At 47.4% G+C, this 19,837-nt stretch overlaps 2 protein-coding genes across 2 annotated transcripts in view; both read left to right on the forward strand.

Annotated features, from left to right (window-relative positions):
• The window catches only part of SYN3 (synapsin III), a 455,663-nt gene that overhangs the window by 405,122 nt on the left and 30,704 nt on the right, over positions 1 to 19,837 (forward strand). The window lies entirely within an intron of this gene.
• Positions 18,671 to 19,317, forward strand: LOC308625432 (CDC42 small effector protein 2-like). The gene has a single exon (XM_081249567.1). The coding sequence runs from the start codon at positions 18,676 to 18,678 to the stop codon at positions 18,904 to 18,906; it is 231 nt and encodes a 76-aa protein (XP_081105693.1). The 5' UTR covers positions 18,671 to 18,675; the 3' UTR covers positions 18,907 to 19,317.

The raw sequence follows: 19,837 nt of genomic DNA on the forward strand, positions 1-19,837 counted from the left end.
AGTAGAGATCAAATCAAAATCCCTGCCTTCATGAGGATGTTGATTCTAGAAGGCACTCAATGCATATTAAATTATTGTCTCATAGTCCCCTATGATCACTACTCTTAAGAAGACTAGGAGATGAGAGCTTTCATTTATTTTATTTTAACCCTAGCATAGAACCCACTCGTAAACGTGGCCATACTTCCTAGTCTTCTTTTTTTTTCTAAATAGAAGTTATTTTTTAGAGCAATTTTAGATTCACAGCCAAATTGAGCAGAAGGTACAGAGCTATTTCATATGCCCACTACCCCCACACGTGCACAGCCTCCCCATTATCAACACCCCCGCCTGAGTGGTACGTTTGTTGCAACTGGTGAGTTTTATTCCGTGCTAAGAAGAAGCGAGCTGTCAAGCCATGAAAAGACATGGAGGAAATGTAAATGCATGTTACCGAGTGAAGGAAGCCACTCTGCAAAGGCTCCATATTATGTGATTTCAAATATATGTAAAAGGGAAAACTATGAAGACAATAAAAAGATCAGCGGTGAGGCTCAGACGGCTGCCTAGACACAGCCAGCACCGTCAGCCCCTTTGAGGCTTGAATTGGAGGAGGAGGCCACAAAGGGATATCCTCTGTTGAGACGATCCCTGGCTCGAGGAGACTTTCTTTGGGGTTGATCTGAACAATATACATACCTCTGGCAGTTTTCTGTTCCCCCTTAGCGACGTTTTGGAGACTGGTAGAAAAACTTTTCCCTTGGCCTGGACAGTGGATCCAAACACCTGAGCCCTAGTTTTACAGAGATACAGACACTAAAGCCCAGAAGAGAGACATTACCCATATTCACGCCCAGTGTACAGCCTACACAAGAGCCCAGTTCTCCAGGTACTCAGCTCGGTATTTGACGACAGGGAGGTGGCCCTCCTGCAGATAAAGATCAGGAAAGAGGGCCTCCAGAATTTAGTGAGCTGAGGGAAGAGACTGTCATGCTAGCTGACGCCATATAATACAAAGAGAACCTGCTTCATCACTTCTGGGTCAGTGAAGTTTGAAAGCCACCAGCCGAAAAGACAATAAGCAAAGAGGTCAGCCTACCAATTGGAACATAATTTGCTCAAACTTGGACACTTAACCCTTCATACTTCTCCCCAGTCTACCCCCTGCCATTTCCCCATATAGACTCTTAGCAAGGAAAAAGTTAAAAGCACAACTTATAAAATTTGTAGGTTTTGGCACGTCCGAAGGGCTGCGTCCGGAGTATGGGGTTCCGGAGTTTGGAGCCATGTGGCTGACAGGGTCTTGGTGCTCCGGCCGGGTATCAGGCCTGAGGCTCTGAGGTGGGAGAGCCGAGTTCAGGGCATGGGTCCACCAGAGACCTCCCGGCTCCACGTAACATCAGTTGGTGACAGCTCTCCCAGAGATCTCTGTCTCAACGCTAAGACCCAGCTCCACTCAATGGCCGGCAAACTCCAGTGCTGGACACCCCATGCCAAACAACTAGCAAGACAAGAACACAACCCCACCCATTAGCAGAGTGGCTGCCTAAAATCATACTAAGTTTACAGACACCCCAAAACACACCACCGGACGCGGCCCTGCCCACCAGAAAGACAAGATCCAGCCCCACGCACCAGAACACAGGTACCAGTCCCCTCCACCAGGAAGCCTATGCAAGCCACCCACTGGGTGCAGACACCAAAATGTCCTGAAGAACCTAGGGGCAGGACAGGAAGAAAGACGCAGATGTAGAGAATGGACTTGAGGACACGGGGAGGGGGAAGGGGAAGCTGGGACGAAGTGAGAGAGTGGCATGGACATATATACACTACCAAATGTAAAACAGATAGCTGGTGGGAAGCTGCTGCATAGCACAGGGAGATCAGCTCTGTGCTTTGTGACCACCTAGAGGGGTGGGATACGGAGGGTGGGAGGGAGACGCAAGAGGGAAGAGATATGGGGATATATGTATATGTATAGCTGATTCACTTTGTTATACAGCAGAAACTAACACACCACTGTAAAGCAATTATACTCCAGTAAAGATGTTAAAAAAAAAAAATCAGTGTTTGCCAGGGGCTAAAGGGGGGCCCTAATAGGCAGAGCATAGAGGAGTTTTAGGGCAGCGAAAGTATTCTGTATGATACTGTGATGGTGTACACTTTGGGTGACAATGATGTTTCATTGTGGCTTCATAGTCTTTTGATTTTGTTTTTTAGTTATGATTTGGGAATATCCCAAGGCCTATTAATGTACCATTGTCTAGGGGTTGTAGGAGGAGGCTGCTGGTGACATATTTATCCCCTGTCAACCATTAATATTTTAGGTGGAGTTGTTTGGGGTTTGGGGTTTTTTTTGTTTGCTTTTCGTTTTGTTTTGTTTTTTACAGTTTAGGCAGATCTGGGAAGAAGACAAATAGATGGGGTAAGCTTGAAATTTCGTGGAGACAGGATGAGAAAAAGGCCCCCGACTCTGGCTCCCAGCAGCCAGGGCTCTGTGTGAATCCCAGATCCTGGGATGAGGAGAGATCACGGATTAGCCCAGAGGTTACAGAATTAGCAGCTATTCCCACTGCCTGCTGGTTATTTTGGGCACTGGGGATCAGAAGGAAGACAAAGGGAAGGGAAGGGAGAAATTGTGAAGAAAGTTGAATGAGAGGATGAGGTGAAGGAAAGGGGATGCTGGGGGCTGAGGAGTCAGAGGTTTGCTGCTTCTCAGAGTGAAAATGCCAAATCCTAGGAGAACCTAGAAGGGCCTCCCCAGTCTTCACTGTGCAGCACCGTAACCCTAAAGATGGGGTGGACTGTAGTCATGATTTATAACAAACCTACAGACCTATTCCGTTATTTATCCAGCATTTTTAAAACAACGCACATACACACATACAATACATACACACAAACACGCTCCCTCTGTCTTTGCTTAAATAAATGTATTTTTCAATAACATTTTATATCATAATAGATTATGAGTTTTATGGCCCAGATAGTTTTTCCTAATACACATTGAAATAAATATCTAATTGTTAAAAGTTAAATGTTCATTTGCGTACCCTCTAAGTCAGCCCTTGGACCGCCAGTGCCATGCATACCACATTGTGGTGCACTGGTAGAGAGAAGTTGGCAGACTTGGAGACAGTCTCAGTCCTTGACTCTAACCCCTCCCTGTGTGTCAGTTGCCTCATCAGCAAAATGAGAGGGTTGACCAGATGCCCTCTCAGGTCCCTTCGCACTCTGAGGTTCTGAGCTGTTCACTGAATAAACATAGTTATTGAAGGCCACATACCCAGGCCAGAGCTTTCAGCACCCTGCCCTCTCTCCTCCCACCAAAGCTTCCCCACACCTCCCTGTTACACCCCCTTTCCTTACTATAAGGCACATTCTCCTGGGAGAGAAACCTGCGCAGATCCAACCCCAAAATGAAAATTAAGTTTTTTAATTAGAAGAAAAACACCTCAATTTTTCCAAACCTCAGCACAGCTCTCTTAACTTCCTTAACTTTGGTAAAGTGAATAATACCCCTTTCCAGGGAGTCACATCCCAACCCACACAAAGGACATCTCTCTATTGTTTTTTGAAAAATGTTTACAATGGCCTTTAATATCTCAATGTTTCACAAGGGAGCCAGACAGACAAGGCGTCTACCCATCCCCTGGTAGGACCACCACACTCAGCATCCTCCTCCACTGTTTGGCCAGAGACAGACAACATCTAAGTCCTTCAGGAAAGTCAGCAGGTTTTCAAACCCTCCCTAAAAGGGCAGTGTGTGGAGGGAGGGGAGTTAAATACCATGTTTAATCGACCACAGGATCTGCCCACGAGCAAGATTAGGTATGGCATTGCTATACCTAACACGCCTTCCGCATTGCCCCTATTAAAACCACTCTACAGACAACTGGGAGAGAGGCCTCCACACCCAGAAAATATAAGCCACTAGGGCCAGGAAAGTAAAAGAGATACTTGTGTATCTCTATACTTTGTGTATAATGACTTTACAAAATCTCTAGATACCTTATCCGTAAAGGTCCTTTTAGTTAATCACAAGCAGCTTACATTCGTTGTTTTGTGCCAGACACCATTCAGTTGCTTACATAGTTTATTCACTAAATCTTTGTAGTAACTCTATGAGGTATGTACTATTATAAACCCCATTTTACAGTTGAGAAAATCAAGGTTTAGAGAAGTTGAGAAGTTTCCCAAGGTCACACAGCTAGTAAGCAGTAAAGTCTGATTCCCAAACCCATGCTCAAAGCAATACCTTCCATGTGTGGGTCATTTTGTATTTTTTAGAACTCTTATGCATTTAATAATAACTACCACTTAGAGAAATAGATGTTTAGATAGATAGATGATAGATAGATGGCTAGATGGACATAGACAGAGATGTCATTTCTAATCTCCCAATTCTGTGAGGATGGGTATAAATATTATCATCCCCATTTTACACATGAGGAAATTGAGCCCCAGAAAGATTTAAGAACTCATTCCAGGTCATGGCATCTACAAGTGCCTAAGTCAGGATTTGAACCTAGATCAGCCTGACCCCATAGCCTGTGCTTTCACTGTGCTGCCTGTAGAATTTCATCTGATTTATCTAACAACTTTGTGACTTGTGTGAGGAAAAAAAAAAACTGTGATGTAGTAGAGCCTATACCCTATTAAATGGGATTCTACAAACCTGGCCTGATTAATCAGCTTGTGCAAGTCCCTGAAAATTCTATCAGTACACAGTAGTACATCCTCTATCTCACTCTCCTGCTTGTGTCTTTCAATGCACTTGCAAACTAGTTGTTTCCTACCTGTTTATACCTATCTTTCCATCTACCTAACCACTTCTTTATCTATCTGCTTATTTATTCTCCACCTCTCCCCCATCAGAACATTCCCTTGCATCTGTCTTGTTTGTTACCATATTCTCAGTGCCTAGCACAGTGCCCTCAATAAATATTTGTGGACTAAGTGAATGAACACATGCTCATAATTAAGTGAACAGTAAACACCTGTTCCTCCTCCGCCTCTGAACTATACTACTTGGCATCTGAAAACCGACATTCACAAAGCTCTTCCTTCTGGGTACTATGGGAGAGTAGCTGCACGTTCTGACTTGGCTGCAAAACACTTCATAGATGTAGGAGCCAGTGTCATAGATGAAGATTATAGAGGAAACGCTGGTATTGTACTGTTTAATTTGGGCAAAGAAAAGTTTGAAGTCAAAAAGTGTGATCGAATTGCACATCTCATTTGTGAACGCATATTTTACCCAGAAATAGAGGAAGTTCAAGTTTTAGATGACACTGAAAGGGGTTCAGGAGGTTTTGCTTCCAGTGGAAATAATTAAAGTTTATGCCTAGAACAGAAAATGAGAAAATGCACTTTTTCCTTGAAAATAAAGACTTTGCTTAAAGTGAAAGAAAGTAATATAGAGCCCTGCAGGAGTTCAGAGGAGCAGGAGGAACTCTAATGAGCTGGAGTGGACCAGGAAGGCTTCCTGGAGAAGGCGATGAGTTTTAGGGCTTTGATGGATGGTAGGTGTGAGGTAGAGGAGCAAGGAGAGCATTCCAGGCAGAAAAGAGACCAGAGCCCAAGGCACCGAGAGCGCAGGCTGGCATCATCCAGGACTTTGAGGCCGAGCTGCCTCAGAACAGCTAGAAGCAAAGTCTGACTGTGCTTCTGTCCTGGCCACCCCAAGAAGCCCCTAACAACCTTGCCCTTTCCCCTTAGGAGCTTGAATCACCCAGAGGAGTTTACTCACCTTTGTCTAGCCCCCTCTGGAGCTGGGGACCATCCTCATTAGCAAGCTTCCCCTGACACCTCCATCTGTGTATAAAATGGCCATGGCTCTGGCCCAAACCAGGGTTGGCAAGAGAAGAAGGAGAGAGGTAGAGAACCCATGTCCACAAGGGGCTCAACAAACCTGTTCTTTCTGGGGCTTCATCAACTTGAGCATATGGAGAAGTAAACGCAGCAGGCTCTGGGCCCAGACAAGCTTCCCACTTACTGGCTGTGTGGTCTCAGACCCTCTCTGAGCCTCATCAGTCCCCTCCAGGCATATGGAGGTGGTAATCCCTATCTCCATGACTTCAGGATCAGTACCCACTGTCCTGAGCAGCCACCTTCTCCCCTGTCCCCTGAGTTGACAGTGGAGCACGTCAGCCCCACATGTGGAATGTTAAACTTAAGTCCATCTCAATTGTTGGCCAAACAAGCTGAGTCTCACCACAGAACATTTCTTTCCTTCTATGCTAGGAGGCTACTACGCGTTCAGAGAAAACCATTCCCATAAGCTCCGTGGAGGCAGGAATCTTGTCTCGTTTGACACTGCGTACGATCTCTAGCACCTAGAACAGTACCTGGCACTGAGTAGCCATGTAATACATGTTTGCTGAATGAATGAGCAATCTCTCTAGTCCTCCTGTCACACCTGCCCTGGAACTCCCAACCTTGGATCAGTCCGGCCATGAACCTTCATCTCTTCTAAACCAAGACCACTGATCTGATGCTGCAACTACAAATGTATGGCCTCTAGCCTTAGGAGCCCCCAGTTGTCTTGGCAAAGCTTTTATATCTCCCTCGTCAGCTGCCTTTCCCATCCCCGTGGTGGTGTTTTCAGAACCTCACCGCACTCTGCAATTTCCGCATCCTTCCCCCAAAAAGAGGACCACGCCCCTGTCACAGAGCTCACTGATGCTGGCAGAGCCACCTCATCACCTCTGCCCTCACGTGTGTACACCTTGCCATGCCTTTGCCCTCCCCCACACCCATCTTCCCTGTCTCACTGCTGTCGTGTCTCCTGTTCTGAGTTCGTGTTCCCTCTGAGCTCTGGCTCTCATTTCCACCCATATCCTCTGAGACTTGGCTACCTGTCCATTCCTCCTCACCCCTGGTTCTCAGCGCTACTTCTCCGCTGGCATCTTTCCAACACTGCAGCATGTTCAAATCTCACTCCGATTTGCAAAGAATAAATATGTCTTTGTGAAGCCTTCCTAAATCAGCTGCCACCACTCCCCGAAACTTCCTCTGGCAAAGATCGTTCATGCCTTCCAGATGGACAAACCTGATAAAGTCCTAAGCCCCTTGTTTTGCTCCTTGGCCATTTGTCATGGTTGCCCTGTCTCCTGGAATGCAGTTCTACCTCGTCTTCTGGAACACCACTCTCACCCGCCTTTCCTCCTTCCTCTCCAGCCAGACTTTCTTCACCTCCTTTGCATTCCCCTCTCCCGCCCTTCTGTCTGGGTGCCCTGGGGTCCCATCCTTGTCCCTCCCTCTTTCTCACTGTAGGTGACTCCTCAGGCCTGCACTCTCCTATTCGGTGGCCACCAGCCACACATGCCTGCTGAGTCCTTGACATGTCGCTCCATTGAGATGGGCTGTGAGTGTAAATATACATCCAATTTCAAAGACTTAGGGTACAAAGAAGAGAACCTATCTCATTCCTAATTTTTATAAAGATTACACATGGAGGGCTTCCCTGGTGGCGCAGTGGTTGAGAGTCCGCCTGCCGATGCGGGGGACGTGGGTTCGTGCCCCGGTCCGGGAGGATCCCACATGCTGCGGAGCGGCTGGGCCCATGAGCCATGGCTGCTGAGCCTGCGAGTCCGGAGCCTGTGCTCCGCAACGGGAGAGGCCACAACAGTGAGGGGCCCGCGGATCGCAAAAAAAAAAAAAAAAAAAAAGATTACACATGGAAATGATAAATATTTTTAGACACTGAGTTAAATAAAATATGTTCTTAATTTCATCTTTTTTATTTTTACCTTTTTTAATGTGGTTACTAGAAAATTTAGAATTACACATGTGGCTGTAGGGACAGCGATGCCTTAGACAATCGCGTCCACTCCTGTGGTGTCACCTGAATCAGAATGACACCCAAACTAATTCAGCATAGTGATAAGGCGTGAGCTCCACTGTCTGGGTTTGAATCACAGTTCTGCCACTTACTAGCTGGGTGATCTTGGGCTTAGAGCAATGCCCGGCGCATGCAAAGCACTGGATAAAAGCCATTCTTGTAGAGAGGCGGCCATGCACGGTAGTCATACCTGGGAGCTCTTAAACCAGACTGTGGATAGGCATCCTTCTCCTTTGCTCACCAGCTGTGTGACCTTGAAGCTCCTCCACCCTCCCTGGGCCTCACTGCAGCGTGGCCAGAGTCCCGGTGTAGAGGGCTCCCAGCAATGGCCGCCGTGTGATCAGCGCTCAGCACATGGTTCTCCCGCTTGGCTCCCTGGACCCCACATCCACCACAAGCATTCGCTGCATTTCCCTGCCTTTCTCTTCCCTCTCCCTCAGGTCAGTTCCGCATCACTTTTGGTCCAAACTACAGCAATCACTGCCTGTAAATGTTTGCCAGGGCTCCTGGCTGGCCCCTCCCATCCATTTTCCACAGTGTCTGCTGAACTGGGGTCCTAAAACCCAGAACTGCTACATCCCTCCTCTGCTTAAAACCCAGCAGTAGCTCCACATTATCCGTGAATAAAGCCTGCAAGGTCCCCCAGCATCCACCAAACCCTCTGGGGTCCTCTCAGCAGTGGCCTCCGCACACCCAGGGCCCCTCACACCCACTCCCTCTCCAGTCCCCAAACACGCCAGATGGTGTCACGCTCCTCTGCCTTTCCCTCCCTCTTTTATCTTCCATGATCACTCCACACCGTGTCAACCTCTTCAACACTAGACTCCGCTCAAGTTCAAGAGTTCCCTGGACTTCTCCCCAAGCCCTCAGTGGATGTGGCCCCGACTTTGTGCCTGCACTGTGCCTGTGCAGAATTCTGCCGCCCCCTCGGAACCCTCGGTGCACTTTCAGCTACGTGCCTGACCCCCCTTACAGACCGTGGGCATCTTAGGAACAATGATGGTGAGGATGATTTATTGAGAGCGTGCTGTGTGCCAGCACTGCCTGAGGACTGGACACAGGTTAACCTACCCCTCTTACCTAGAGCGCCTGAGCTGGGTACTAATTACCACTCTACAGTTGAGGGAGCTGGGAGATAGAGGTCAAGTAACCCCCTTTTGGCATTTGGTGAGCCAGAGTTCAAAGCCAGGCTGTCTGGCTTCAGAGACCACACTCTTAACCTCGATTTACATTTTAAAATTAACATATAATTGACACATAACATTGTGTAAATTTAAGGTGTACAACATGTTGATTTGATACATTTATGTACTACAATATGATTACCACCTAAGTGTAGCTAAAACCTCCATCCCGTCACATAATTATCATTTCTTTTTTGTGGTAAGAACGTTTACAGTCTACTCTCTTAGCAACTTCGAAATATATAATACAGTATTGTTGACTATAATCACTTCACTGTGCATCAGATCCCCAGAGCTTATTCATCTTCTAGTTGCATACTTACACCCTTTAACAATATCTCCCCGATTCCCCCCCACCCAGCCCCTGTAACCACCATTCTACAATCTGTTTCTATCAGATTGGCTTTTTTTAGATCCCACATATAAATGAGATCACACAGTATTTGTCTTTCTCTGCCTGATTTGTCTCTCTTAGCATAATGCCCTCAGTGTCTATCCATGTTGTCACAAATGGCAGGATGTCCTTCTTTCTTGTGGCTCAATTACACATACACACACACACACACACACACACAGTAAATTTTTTTATCCATTCATACACTGACAGACACAGGCTGTTTCCATATCTTAGCTATTGTGGACAATGCTGCCCTTGATTTACTTTTATAACCTAAGCTAGCGTGGTTAATTTTGAAGCCAGGAATTCAGAGAGGGAAGGTTACTTGCCCAAGGTCACCCAGTGAGGTCCCTTCCCAGCCTCCTGGCTCTCAGTGTTCTTTTTCTTGGTTTTGGTTGGTCGTGTGCCCCTGCCATGAAAGCCCAGGCTGATGACCCCGATGGGAAGGAGGGACCCTCTCTGGGCGGCTCGCAGACAGACATGGCCCGAAGCAGTGAAATGTCCACAGAGAGGTGGAAATAATAAGCCTGGCTGAGGGAGCATCTGCTTTGTTTGCTTGGCTTAGTGTGTTTTCCTTACAACGATCTGGAATCTGATCCGGCTACGAGGCTCTGAGGCTCCCTTTATTCTCCTGTTGGGCAGAAAAGAGAGTGGGGTGGAGTAGCTTAGCCAAGAAGTGCTGACAGGGAGGCGGAGCCGGTCAAGTCCAGGGTCGAGACACTCCCTGTGAAAGCCCAGACAGAGGGGATGCTAGGCAGGGACACGGGGGAGACGGGCTTGCAGTCAGGGCCTGTCACGTAGAGGGCGATCATTTCACGGTGAGTCAAAACCCTGCAAGTCAACCAAGATGGTGTCTTGCCTGAAGGTCGAGTTCTCAGACCCCAGAGAGGAGATTTACTAAGCATGGCTTTCAGGGAAGTAAAAAGCAGACCTTAATGAGCTCTGCAAGGAGCCCGCTGCCCTCTGTTCAGCCCACAAAGCCAGGAGGTCATGCAAGGAAGGTGGGAAAGGGCAGGAGAGAGGTTCCAATTGAGTCAAGGGAAGATTCCAGCAACTTTTATAAAACCACTAGCAATGGTGGTATTTGCTATTCATTGTGGAAGGTCTCTTATGAGGAACCACTGAATGAATGCCTTTTGAAATTAAGTGTTAGGGGGTTGTCTCTTCAACACAACTGAGGTACTTCTCTTTGTCAGATAATAGAATCACTGAGTCTGGGATTGGAAGAAGCATTAAAGGTCATCGACCAGCCTCATGCTTGACTTTGCTCCTACAATACCCTTTTCCAACCAGTCAGCCACGTTGCAGGCTCTGTGGGAGTTGCCGGGGTGTAGTAATAGTAAGGAATTTGAAAAATCAAGTGCGTTAGTACAAATAAAGGTATTAAAGACTGTGGCTTAAGTGTGCAGGCAAATGGCTTCTCAAAACCAAACCCCAGAATTAGCAGATTTGCCCATCACACACAGATAATTGCTGGGCTGCCTCAGGCTTCCCCATGTTGGGCCTGACTCAAAACACCTACCATCGGGGAAGCAGAGAAGATTACATGCTGTTTGTGGGAAAGACGGCTCCCAAAGAGAAAGGAGAGAATGGGCTGGGCTCCTCTACGTGTGCCGCACTTCTCCTTCAGACCCTCTGGTCTGAATCTGTCACCCCTTTGAGGAGGAGTGAATGACAGGGGCAGATGGGCCAGCAGTGTCACTCCCTTCACATGGGAGGAAACTGCAGGAGTTTGGAAATAAGAGAGTCCCCTGATAGCTTTCCCCCAACCTAAAGGTACTCTGCTGCTGCTGAAGAAAAGGACCCCGTGCCCCCAAGTCCCTTCGGAGGGAAAAATTGTGCCTCAGACAAGAGCCTCAACAAGAACATCTTCCTGCAGACACACCCATGGGCCAGCAAAGCAGGTTTAGACAGCCAGTAGCAAGTAAATGAATCGACCCTGAAAGTAACAGAAAATTCCACCTCAAACTGGCTTAAACACTCTGAAAGCCTGGGGATTCGTGTCTCAGTGTCACCGAGGTCCTAGGCTCATTCTGTCTCTGCTGGCTGGCCTCAGGCCCAGCTTCATTCTTGGGCAGGTTCCTCTGTCCTACCCTGGCTGCTAGTGGCATTCTGGGTTATATGCTTCGTGCCTCCCTGTTCACCTCCATCGTGGAGTGAGATGTTCTCTTCTGCCTCATTGAGACAGTTTATTCATGAGTCCAGCCCTGGGCCAGTGAGAGAAGCGTGCTGTGTTCTGATTGACTGAATATAATCAGGATTCACCTCTTGTATGGGGAGTAGCTTCAGTTCCCCCCTGAAACCCATGGTTGGATGGAGATGGATAGATACCTAAAACAAAATTGGGGCTCTCTTAGGATGGAGGAAGCGGGGAATCGATATTGAGTAGACTCTGAGATGGGGACTTGCTACACGCTGCGTTTGGGGTCTGCACTTGGGAACACTGCCTTGGGAAGTGAGGGAAGCAGGATTAGATTAGGCAGAGGGAGAAGTTGAACTGCAGTGCAGTTACAATAGGGACCTCAGCTGGCTCCATGAGGAGTTCCAGAGCTGAGATGGCCCTTCAGAATTGTCCCAAATCATGGCAAGGGACTGGGCCGTTGAACTGCCGCAATCAGTCACTGGATGTGGGCTGTCCTAGAAATGTGGTGTAAACTTGGGCAAGGCATCTCCCCTTAGCTGAGGGCGGTTCCTGGGGAGAAACGCAGCCATGAGCCCTCAGCAGCCACCACCCCAGGCAGCTCAGGGAACAGGTGCCTCTGTCCTTAAGGGGGGATCCGGGTGGCACACCACAGAATTCACTGCAGAAGGCAGGAACCGTCTTAGAGTATCTGTCTCTGCTGAGAACCCAAGGTGGACTCTGGGGTGACATGGCAGTCCTTCCCATGATGCCCTGCTCTGAACACCCCCAGCTTCCCCTGAGCAGCCACAGGAGGGAACATGAAGGCACTTTGTAAACCAGGCAAGAAGAAAGGAAGGGAGGAGAGAGGGGGAGAGAGTAGGAGGGAAGGACCTAGACTCACCTTAAGGAAGAGAAGAGGGCTGAAGAGCAATCAAGTGGCCCCTGAATGACCACCCAGATCCATTCTCCTGCACAGAAAAGTCCAGAGTTCTGGGAAGCCTCAGCCCACTTGGTTCCTTAACAGGATGGTGTCACAGAGAGAGCTGTGGTTCTCCTCCTGCCTCCGTAGCTGTGCCTTTGTCCTCTCTGCTGCTTCCCTCTAATCTCCCCAACCTCTACACTCTGGCTCGTGAGGCTCAGTCTTCTGACCCCCTTCTAGCTCCTCCCCGCCCGTAGGCTATTTCATTCAATTCCATGGCTTTCTGAACCATCTGTACATCCCTGACTCATAAATTTAAATCTCCAGGGGAGCCCTCCCTTCTGAACCCCAGACTTGTATGACCAAACGTCCACCAGGACCTCGGAGGATGGACACAACTGAGCACTTAGTTTTCCCCCCAAACCTGCTCTTTCCACAGCCTTTCCCATTTGGGGAGGAGGCAAGGGGGAGAGGGGACCCATCCTTCCAGTTGCTCCAGCCAAAAACCCTGAGCTCATGCTTCACTCCTGCATTTCTCTCACATCCCACATCCTACCCATCAGCAAATCCTTTCAGCTCTACCTTCAAAATATTTCTAGAATCTGCCGCCCTGCTTCAAGCCACTGATGTCTCCTACCCGTGGTGTTAAAGTAGCCTTCCAACTGGTCTCCCTGCTTTTTAGCCCTTGCTTTAGTCTTCTCACACCAAAGGAATCCTTTTAAATCGCAAGTCAGATTGTGTCATTTCCCTGCCCCAACCCTCCCTGGCTCCCCCCAGCATCAGAGTAAAAGCTGAAATCCTGCCAATGGCTCTGGACCCCGCATGACTTGTGCCCCTGCCCCATCACTCTGATCTGCATCCACACCAGCCTCCTTGCTGCTCGGCAAACACACTCAGCAATCCAAGGTCAACCTCAGGCCTTGGCATTCATCCTTCCCCTCCTAAGGCAGGCCCATCACTCGTTCCTTCACTTCCTCCAGGTCTCTGCTCAATGCCATCTTATTAGGGAAAACTCCAACAACCTCGATATGAAATCACATTCCCACCCTAACCCCTGTAAGCCCCACCCCCTTAGCCTAATTTATCTGCCCCATAATGTTCATCTCTACCTAATATGTCATATATTTATTTGTTTACTAACTTCTCAACCCCATCAGTGTATCCCTGGTGCCCACGACAGTGCCTGGCTTATAGCAGGGGCTCAATATTTATTGAATGAATGGCTGGGCTTTGGAGTCAGACAGACTTTGGTTGGAATCTCAGCACTTCCACATGCCAGCTCTAGGTCCTGCAGCCAGTTACATAACCTTGCTGGGCCAGTCTTTTCATGTGTGAAATAGGGAAATAATAGTTCTTACTACATAGGATTGTTACAAAGGCTATGTGAATTAATATACAGCTGTTAGAATGGCACCTGACTCATGAAAAGTACTCATTAAGAGTAGCTGTCATGGTCCGTCATTACTGTTATTACAATCATCGTTATTATTTATTCACCGGATGAGTCATGTGGTCCCAGCCCAGTGCCCCACCCCAGCCCCCAACCTCTTCTCTCCAGCCAGAGGTGGAGTGGGTGATTCAGGTGGTGGCAGCCTGCCCTGTGAGTCAGCTCTTAGCCTCAGCCATGCCGGGGTCCCTGGCATAGGCTGCCTTGGCCAAAGGGCCCTTGGGTTGAGTCATCAGCTGGGGGACACCTCAGCTGTGGAGTTTGGCTGGCAGAGTTTGTCCTCCCCAGGTCCTTCCAGGAAGAGACTGGGCACCTGCCCCGTTGTACTCTCAGGAACTACCCTTTGCCAGCTCAAGTCCATCTGTCAGTAGAGTTTGCAAAAAGCCAGGCAAGGATACGGGGTGCGGGGGGGAGGAAAAAGATAGGAAGGAGAAGAGTTGCCTCGATCCTTTGCTTTCAAAGCAGGGCAATGTCGTGAACAGATCATGGGGTTCTGAACTCACGAGACCAGACCTGAGTCTCTATCCCGCCACTTACTAGCTGGGAGACCTTGGACATGTCCTTTGCTTCTCTGAGCCTCATCTGTGAAATGGGGAGGATAACATCTCCCTCTCAAGGATGCCAGGAGGATTGACTGAGTGGTCATGTTGTCTTCAAGTCCCAACTCCTTCACGAAGCCTTCTCAGATCTGCCCTATATGGTCTCTGAGTTTCCGTGACTTTTGTAAAAGAGGAGGAGGAATTCCCTGTCTCCCCATTTCCCCCACCTCCCACAGGAAAGGGAGGGACCAATCTATTACATCCTTCCTTTATTCATTCAACAGCTCTTTTTTTCTAATGAATTTATTATTTATTTATTTTGGGCTGTGTTGGGTCTTCATTGCTGCACGCAGGCTTTCTCTAGTTGCAGTGAGCAGGGGCTACTCTTCGTTGCGGTGCGCGGGCTTCTCATTGCGGTGGCTTCTCTTGTTGTGGAGCACAGGCTGTAGGCGCGCGGGCTTCCGTAGTTGTGGCACGCAGGCGCAGTAGTTGTGGCTCGCGGGCTCTAGAGCGCAGGCTCAGTAGTTGTGGTGCACGGGCTTAGTTGCTCCGCAGCATGTGGGGTCTTCCCGGACCAGGGCTCGAACCCGTGTCCGCTGCGTTGGCAGGAGGATTCTTAACCACTGCGCCACCAGGGAAGTCCCCATTCAACATCTCTTTATTGAGCACCTACTGCATGCCAGGTGCTGTGCTAGCCCTGGAAATCATGGGCTAGTGGGAGAGGCAGATAGGGTATAAATGAGCAAAGAAATGCAGTTGTAAACTTTACTCAGTGCTAGGCCAGAGAAGAACGGGTTGTTAAAAGAGAAAAACATGGCAGAGCTGTTGGAGGAACTTCTGAGGTGGTGACACATGAGCAAAGCCTTGAGGAATGAGAACGAGTTGGCCATGCAAGGACAAGAGTGAAGAACCTTGCAGAGAGAGAACAGCACATGCATCAGCCCAGAGGCAGGAAAGAGCTGGGGTAGTTGAGGAAGGGCCAGTGTCACGACCACATGCAGAGAGCCTGAGAGGAGGCTGGGAAAGGGGCCGGGCCCACATGGGGCCCACCGCCTGATGTCCTTTGTCTCAGGGATCAGCCTTGCACGGCCTGTTCCCACTGCCTCAAAACAGTTGCCTCGTTAATTTTTTCCAGTTTTATAGTTGTTTACAGAGACAGGGCTCGGGTGGGTACATCGTGACTGGAAGCACTTAGGGTTGTTTGTGAAGATTAAATGAGATACTGTAGGTGAACTGTGTAGTACAGTTCCTGGCACATAGTTAGTGCTCAATAAGAAATAGATACCTTGAAAGAATACATGTGAAAATAATGAGATACATATAAAGCCCCGCGCCAACACCCACTTCAGACTGTTTCTTTGTGATTTAAAAGAGAAGAGAAACTTTGGATTTAAATTCATCCTCTTCTTCATAATCATGACAGAGAAAGTTGGAGTAGAATCCATCACCTCATCTGGGAAACCTTCCCTGGCACCCACCCCAGGGTGCATCAGGGTCCCTGTGCTGCACACCTGGCCTCTGTCGCAACATCCATCACCCTCGGTTGAATTGCCTGTCCATGTGCCTGTCTCTCCCGTGGACTGTGAACTCCTCAGTGTCAGGGACTGTGCCTTGATTATCTGTTTAATACAGCACTTAGACAACATTTTATTTTATTTCAGATATGTTCAAGGACTCGTCCAAATAGTCTCCTTACGCTCGTTAACTAACCCACATTTGAGCTAAGAGCCTGGTCCTGATGAATCAATCTAGAACAGAATTTACATCATTTTAAAAAGCTCAGTATCCTGTAATTTTCCTAAAATAGGGACTGGTTTAAAGCACAGACGGGTTTATTGGATATCCCGCCCCCATGGGTTTCTCAGACCTACGTTTCACAGGAGGAACAGACAGGCTGTTCGCCAGGGATATTGCACCAGAGGCTTGTGTTATTCACTGCTGGGGGGAGGGTGCCAAAAGTAGTAACATTATGCCTACAGTTCCCAAACCCTGCACCCAACACCCTAGGGCAGCAGAGTATATTTTAATTTTCAAGGGAAACACAGCAGTTCTGGGCAACGGTCAGACACCATGCAAATTACTAGTCGAGGTGGTTCACAGTTTCAACATTAGATCACAACATGTTCCTTTCGATGACATCACATCTTTTGCAAAACTGGGTTTGGGGCGGTAGTTGTGCTAAAAGGCAAGTGCTCTGTGAAAATGAGTGTGGAACAGAAAATGTGGGTGAAGCGCCCTCTCTAATTCTAAGGGCTCGGGAATTTGTGCAGTGCCCAGCAAGCACACACATCTCATTTGTAAGTAATTGTAGTTATTTAAGAATGAAATAAAAATATTATGTGCATTGTTTATTTCAGTTACTAAGTTGTTAGAACATAAATATTTATTAAGCTATTTAGCACTAACTACTTAACAAATGAAGCTGCTTAGTACTTCTTTTGGCCTTGGAATACCGTGAACTCATTCCTGAGATGGGCATCGTAAATCCAGAAAGTTTCAGAATTTCTGCATTGGCTTCTTTGAAACTCACATTTACCTCTTTTAAGCTTTTGATGCGAGCTCGGGAAAGATTCTGAGCTAAACTCTGTAAGCATGGCCTGATGTTAATGATGTAAGCACAGAACCTACACTTAGTCCTGCCTTGAGAGTCTAGGTGGGGCAAGACTGGAAAACATTTACTGGAGGGAAAACTGAGAGTTAGCTCTTCCCCCTCACTCCATCTAATTAGCTTCTTAACGAGCATAGACCACTTTGTAATGAGCTGGAAGCAGCCTTCCTGTTATAAAAACAGAAAAACAAGCATCCATTTGTGTGCCAGAGTTACGGTTTTATTATCTCGAACTAGGAGTGGCCTGAATATCCAGCTGGCTCAACCAGCTAATTATTGCCAGAAAGAGACCACAGAGCAAGTGTTCTGAAGCTACAGTTATTATTTTTGGTAGATCCCCTAGTAGCTTTTAGCTTATTCGCAAATAACCGGGTTCAGTAAATTGCCTCAAATAGTTATCTTTGAAAAAAACAAGCTTGTCCCAGCCATCACACCAGATGGAGCATGCTCCAAAGTGGGCCTTCTATGGGAACTTGAGGGAGATGGATGTGGCTGGAGTGAGCCGCCGGTCACACTTGCCCAAAATGTTTTCTAGGCTATTGAAATAGGGCGATGGACTTCAATTGCTCAAGTCTGTCAAGTTGAATTCCAAACCTTCTTCTAGGAAGGATCTTGACCCCATTCCCAGTGTTCACCTTTAAGAGGAAGTGGGATTGCCCTACCTGAAGCATGAATCCCTATTAGCCCTCAGCTTCCAGAAAAAGATGTCAAGGCTCAGTTTTCTGCTAATGCTTGTGAGTGGGTCTCTTTTCCACCAGGAGCATCAGCCCAAGGGCCACTGCACCTCCTTTTCCCTTTGCCTAGATTCTCTTTACCCAGCTATTCCCATGACTGGCCCCTTCATTTATTCTTTCAGCAAATATTTATTGAGCATCTGCTGTGTGCCAAACACTATGCTGGGTGTTAAGGGTATAAAAAGGAACGATAATAATAGTTAACATTTATTGAATGCCTGTAATGAACAAAGAGTTCTTCTAAACTATTTACATGTATCTCATTTAATGCTCAACAACAATCCAAGTCATCCACATTTGATCAGGAGTAGTTTCTTTATATTAACAAGTTAGCCAGCGGCGAGCGCGCCGGGGAGCGCAGCTGCGGGCGTAGGGGGACAGCAGCCGCGGAGCCGGCCCGAGAGTGGCCGCGGCCTGAGCGAGAACAGCGGAGACAAAGGCTACTACGATAGGGCCAGTTGTGAGTGTGCAGATTTCTGAGTAAAACCTTGAACCCAAATGAGAAGAAACCTTCAAGGAACAACTTATACTGACAGTGAGTCTACAGTCATCTGTATGCATGTTATGGAATGTTCTCAACCCAGAGATAGCTCTATTGACTAGGAGTGAGTGACTACCTGTTAAGGTCCTGAGTCAAGACAGCAATTTTTATACCTTTCCTGGTGGTTCAGAAACGAGTCTCTGTAGAATCAGAAGCAAAGAAAGGAAACAATCTGACCTTTCCTTTGTTAGATTGACTATATAAGATACTTGACTTCCAGGAACAAAAACACAGAGAAGTAATAAAGTTATTATTTTGGCATCTTTGGACATCTATCATATTGAGAAGCCTGCTTTGTGAAGCTTCCTGAGTTGAGATTTGGAAACTTCATTGGTGCTCATCTATAACGGACTGTAAGCATGAGTGAATGCTGGTTGTGTTTCAACTGCTGTATTGCAGAACAGCCTCAACCTAAAAGGTGCCGGTGGATTGACCGAAGTATGATTGGAGATCCCGCAAACTTTGTGCACACGGCTCACCTGGGGTCAGGAGACCTGTTCAGTGGGATGAATTCCGTTAGCTCCATTCAGAACCAGATGCAGTCCCAGGGAGGCTACGGGGGTGGCATGGCTGCCAATGTGCAGATGTAGCTCGTGGACACGAAGGCAGGATAGCTCCGGACCCCTACTCCATGTGATGGCGTCTTGTTCACCCTGTTGTGATTACTCCAGTGACACGTTACTGTTCTGCTCTCAAGAAACTATTGTCAGAAGAATCCTGCATTTCCTTCAGCTGGCATGCATGCCTTTGGACTCATGGACAGAGTTCTTTGGATTGTGGCTTAGTGGTTGATTTTTATGAATATGGATCTGATTTTAGCATGATCTTTTTTGTGAATGCTAGCACTGTTTTGCATTTTTTCCCGCATTTTTAACGACTTCTCTTTCCACCTCCAGCTCCTCTGCCTTATGATTTTATTGGTAAGCAAAGAACTGCTATTTTAATTTGTCACCATTTATGTATATTTTGGAAGGTATGAGACCCATAAGCACAATGATCATTTCTATTCATCTGAAACTTCAGCAGAGTAGTATCTGCATGCTTTATGAAGTTGCTTGTATGGGAGCCCATGGGACGCCAGAAATGAACATTTTCTTGCTGCCACAGGCTAATGATACTGCTGCTATGAGAGAAAGGTTAGCTGTGGCACCAAGTCACATCAGTTTCACAAAAAAAAGGCAATTTGTAGCTTATTTTAGAAGTATGACTTTTATTTAGAGTTATAATAAAAGAAAAGCTTGCATTCAAAAAAAAGAAGTTACCCACATTTTGCTGATAAGGAAAGTGAGACACAGAGAAGCTACGTAAATTCCCCAAGGTCAGGCAGCTAATAAGCGATGGAGCTGGGATTTGAGCTTGCCTTCTTCAACACTCTGTTACATTGTCTCCTAGCAAGACACAGGAGGCTCTGGTTTTATTTGGCTTACATTTTAATGGAGGGGAGAGACAATAGCACATTAGCAAATAAGTAATTTCAGATATAGTCAAAGATGGTAAGAAAAAATAGTGATAATTCAGTAC

The sequence above is a fragment of the Mesoplodon bidens genome, assembly GCF_964165515.1.
Source record: "Mesoplodon bidens genome assembly, chromosome: 11".
Taxonomy (NCBI): domain Eukaryota; kingdom Metazoa; phylum Chordata; class Mammalia; order Artiodactyla; family Ziphiidae; genus Mesoplodon; species Mesoplodon bidens.

Coding starts and splice junctions, on each gene's coding strand:
- LOC308625432 (XM_081249567.1), top strand. CDS start 18,676: ATGAGTGAATGCTGGTTGTGTTTCAACTGCTGTATTGCAGAACAGCCT.